The 4,316-nt window shown below is 41.7% G+C and overlaps 1 protein-coding gene across 1 annotated transcript; it reads left to right on the top strand.

Annotated features, from left to right (window-relative positions):
• Positions 1 to 2,056: 2,056 nt before the first annotated feature.
• LOC123960847 lies at positions 2,057 to 3,655 on the top strand. The gene is made up of 4 exons (XM_046035826.1): positions 2,057 to 2,144; positions 2,262 to 2,529; positions 2,689 to 2,843; positions 3,320 to 3,655. Exons 1-4 carry the CDS (start codon positions 2,116 to 2,118, stop codon positions 3,594 to 3,596), a joined length of 729 nt encoding a protein of 242 aa, XP_045891782.1. The 5' UTR covers positions 2,057 to 2,115; the 3' UTR covers positions 3,597 to 3,655.
• The last annotated feature ends 661 nt before the right edge of the window (positions 3,656 to 4,316 follow it).

The raw sequence follows: 4,316 nt of genomic DNA, 5'->3' as shown, positions 1-4,316 counted from the left end.
CAATATTAGAGGAAGTTAAGTATGTAGAACCAATCAATCACATTTGATCTTTGTATAGCACCTTTCATGCAAAATAACAGTACAAGGTGCTTGACATGTGTTCAAATTCCAGCATAACCATGTAACCAGAATAAAGTAAAAAGTCTGTTTGCAAAGTTATTAAGTAAGGCAAACTGAGAAAATAAAATGGTAATTAAGTAGAGTAAAGAAATTTAAAACTCCCCAGCTCCTGTCTCACAGATGTGGACCATATAGACTACAAGAATATGACTAGCTATTGGATCTATATCAATAGCTAGTGAAACGAAATAAAAGATTGATTCAGTATATTGACATTGTTTTGACAGCCATCTTTTATTTTACAGGGATCCCGAGTCATGATTTGCCAGGTGAAGTCTCAAATCGAAATTTTGTACAACTTTCCTGGACTCTCCCAGAGTTTAATAATTACATTTGCCAAAGCTTTCCCACAGTTAGCCTGAATGTAATTGGATTTCATCTTGCGAGAGCTGACAAGTCCAGGGTTCTGAGTAAAATTCAGGCAAATACACTGAAGGAGGTGAAGAGAGCAGTTGGCAGAAAGGTGTATATTATTCCCCAGACCAATATTACACTGCCATTTGAGGTGAGTTTTTCTTTTTTTCGGGCCAGCACTCCTTTTAATGTTAGCACACTGATAATAGTTTCTAAACAGGCTTTTTGTTCCCAGATCCCAGGACCTGAAAGGACTCATACCCTGCCAGAAACATCTCCACCTGATGGACCTGAGACACTTTCACAGTCTTTACCTGCTTCTTCATCATCCACAGCACCGATGGCCACACCCACTACTTCACCATCTACCATCAGACCTGCAGTCTCACCTGCTGCCCCCCCAGCAATTCATGTAGGTCCAGCCCAGTCCCCCGCACCATCAACCATCAGACCTCACCCGCTGTCCCCCAGGTCACACCCCCTGCTCCTACAGCACCCATCGGCATGACATCGGTCACATCTAACAGTAGTTCTCATGCAAGTTCCCAGTCCCCTCCCCTTAATGCCATGTCCCTGTCTTCGACGATGGACAGTGATGGAGGATCACCAAGGACAGACATGAACTCGTAAGTTATTTTTAAAAAAAATAATACAGTTGTATGTACTTTCGATAATTCACACTAAAGTAAAGAGTAATCTAAAAAGTCATCCTTTTAGTTTTCAAAGCTAACCTCAGTGAAAGATCTTCTCAACCAACAGGAGGCAAGTCTGGATCCTGCACAGTGGATGAACGCTGGCACTCCAGAGGTAAATCTTTACATGACAACAGTTCTGTAGTTGTAATGTAATATGTAGCATTAAGGATGATACTTTGAGACATTTTCATTTCATGCAACATTTGTACCTTCTAGGTATTTTACAGAAGGGCCTGTATGGAACCACTAAACAGGTAGGTTTACAAACAGGAACCATGTGTGACACTGCATTCACAACAGTCTCAATACTCATCTTTAAATTTGACAGAGAATATCAGAATACACATGTAGATCACCAATACCAGTAGTCTGCAACAGAATTTGGGTCCAAAAGAGTTACAAATAATTTTTTTAAGGCCTGACTATGTAATACTGACACTGAAAATAAAGAAATCTGATCTTTTAGGACTCCTGTCAATGACCTTGTTATTGAGGATCTTGAGGAAGTGGAAGAGGACGACATTATTGCAGTTCCTTTTGAAAGTCACAGTCCTCCATCGGTAGGTTTAATTTTTTTACACTGCATTAAACTGCGAGAATATTTGTTTATATTTAATTGTTAATGACACAATTCTTTTCACATACTCTAAATTAAATTGATTAGATATTGCCACTATTTAAAAAATAAATTCAAAGATCACCAGACCAACCCTTTTTGCCAGTCATTTCTGATGTACTTTTTATGTTTGATATATTTTAGGAAGATGTGGATCTTGCCATCATTTTGAGCACTTTTCAAGAGGATCACCTTTCTCACCGCCTGATATCCACCATTTGTGTCAGGAGGAGAAAGCTTCTGGAGAGTGCCGTTAAAGCCATCTCCAGAAACGCTTTCTGTTGGACCCACTCACCACTTATTGAGTTTGTAGGAGAAGAAGCAGATGATATGGGGGGACCGCAGCGAGAGTTTTTCAGGTCAGAATACCTAAACTAAATTTCTTCAGTGTTTTATAACAAACGTTTGCATGGTTTCAGGGGAGCTGCACAGTAATACACGTCGCTGTATTTCTCTTTTCTGTCGATTTACTGTAGACTCTTGATGATAGAGGTACAGACCTCCCTGGGCATTTTTGAGGGAAAGGCTGGCCAGCTCTTTCTTAGTTACGACCAAGCAGCACTAGACCAGTGTAAATATTTCAGAGGTGGCAACCTCATCGCTTGGTCGATTGCCCACGGAGGTCCGTGTATCAAAGCCCTGGACCCCAGCCTCTTCCAGCTGATGTGCGGACAGGAGCCTCCACTGGAGCAGTTTGACTGGCGTGTGCTCCCTGACCCAGATGTGCAAAGCAAAGTCAACAGGGTACTTTGTAATTATCATGTTAATATTTATTTGGATTTTAAACAAACATTTGTTTTACTCTGGGTCGCTGTTGACAAAATCACATTTAATGTCTAAATTTTAGCACTTGCTCAATCTGGGACTCCTACTACATTGTTCTCACTCAGATTTCTGTCTAAGATCCTACAGTGCAAGACTGCAGGGGACCTGACTCAGCTCCAGCAAGACCTGGGGGACTGGATTGCAGAGTGCGGCGTCCCAAGCGTATTTAGTGCCACAGGTGAAGACATACCAAAAGTCTACGCGTATGTGGTGAAGCACTACATCTTTCTCAGGTAAACACATACACAATGAAATAAGCTTTACAGTTGTAACTACTACAAAACACTGTCAATATAAAAAAAAATGTATGTTTCTGCACTTATTTTTTGGTTTGGGTCAGAGTTTGATACATTTATTCCCCAGTATAGCATCAAAGAAATCCAAAAAAATGATGTTGATGTTGCAAATTACCAGGACAGAAAGAGAAGCTGTGAGCTGAGGATCAGTTGGACATTTGCGTCTTGTTTGTCAAACAGCAGGCAGATGTACTGGACCTCTTGTTCAGGTGTGCTCCTGGGTTCTCTCTTCTCTTTCTGTCCTGGGTTGGCCGCTGAAACTGGAGAGCCATTGTAAACATATAATTAAGAAACAGTGTCATTATCATTTTGATGCGGTTGATCAGTCTTTCCCACAATTTTTACAAAAAAACAATCAGTGATTCCAAACTTGTGCACGGTGATGTACATGTTTTATCTCTGCTGCTTTACAGAACGGCCAAGATGATCCTCCAGTTCACAGACGGAATGAATGCATTCGGGAAGCTGTGGGACCTGGTGAGGAAGAACTGGATTGCCTTCCTGCCTTTGTTCACCAACATGCAGGAGCCCATGTCAAAGGCAGCCTTCAAGGCCCTCTTCAGTTACAACTACAGCAGGAGAGGCAGCAACCATCGCGAGGCAGAGGAGGACACCATCTACTGCTGGGAGATGGTGCTTAACATGATTGAAGGTACGTTATATTCCTTTATGAAAATGTTAGAGCACTAATTATGAAACCTTACACACTACACAAACATCCATGAATGTACTGTGACAGAAGGAAAATACAAAGTTTTATTATTTTACCAATTTAGGAAAATGAAAATGATCTTACGCCAATGTACCAAAGCCATTACAACAAGGGACACGTACAGTGTACTCAGAAGCCAGTCAGGTTTATATTCTCTACATTTGTGATAAAAGGAAATACAGACCTGATCTTGTAAAGTTTGACATTTGATTGTAGAAATGCAAATGTCACTTACATGCTTACATTTTCTTCTGGCAGATAAAGTGACTGAACTCAAATTCGAAGACCTTCTGATTTTCATCACTGGAGCAGACGAGGTTCCTCCCCTGGGCTTTCCCAGGAAGCCTTCCATCGACTTCTATGAACAGGAGGCAGGCCTGCGCCGTTTGCCCTACGCATCTACCTGCATGATGTGCCTGTACCTGCCGAGAGGCATCAGTCAAGAGGAGGAACTGCATGAGATGCTTTTACTGGCCACAAGAGGCTCTTTGGGATTTGGAAAGGTGTAGTCCATGTCAGGCAGGTTTACTGGAGCAGTAGCACGAGAAGCTTTGATAAGCAGACGCTCCCAGTCAGTTAGCACCGCCAGAACCAGTTTATGGGCTTTTCCCCTGGCCATGACTGAAAGTTTGTGTGTGTTTGTTTACACTTAAATCATGCACTGGTGTTTGCACATAAAGTGTATCATGTTCTCTGAA

The sequence above is a fragment of the Micropterus dolomieu genome, linkage group LG21 (genome assembly GCF_021292245.1).
Source record: "Micropterus dolomieu isolate WLL.071019.BEF.003 ecotype Adirondacks linkage group LG21, ASM2129224v1, whole genome shotgun sequence".
Classification (NCBI taxonomy): Eukaryota; Metazoa; Chordata; class Actinopteri; order Centrarchiformes; family Centrarchidae; genus Micropterus; species Micropterus dolomieu.
This window is presented reverse-complemented; position numbering and strand designations above follow the sequence as displayed.

Excerpts from the sequence above, each read along its gene's own strand:
- LOC123960847 (XM_046035826.1), top strand. The coding sequence starts at position 2,116 with ATGGGGGGACCGCAGCGAGAGTTTTTCAG. Across the intron at positions 2,530-2,688 it reads TGCAAAGCAAAGTCAACAGG|ATCCTACAGTGCAAGACTGC; the intron begins GTACTTTGTAAT and ends TTTCTGTCTAAG. Across the intron at positions 2,844-3,319 it reads AAGCACTACATCTTTCTCAG|AACGGCCAAGATGATCCTCC; the intron begins GTAAACACATAC and ends GCTGCTTTACAG.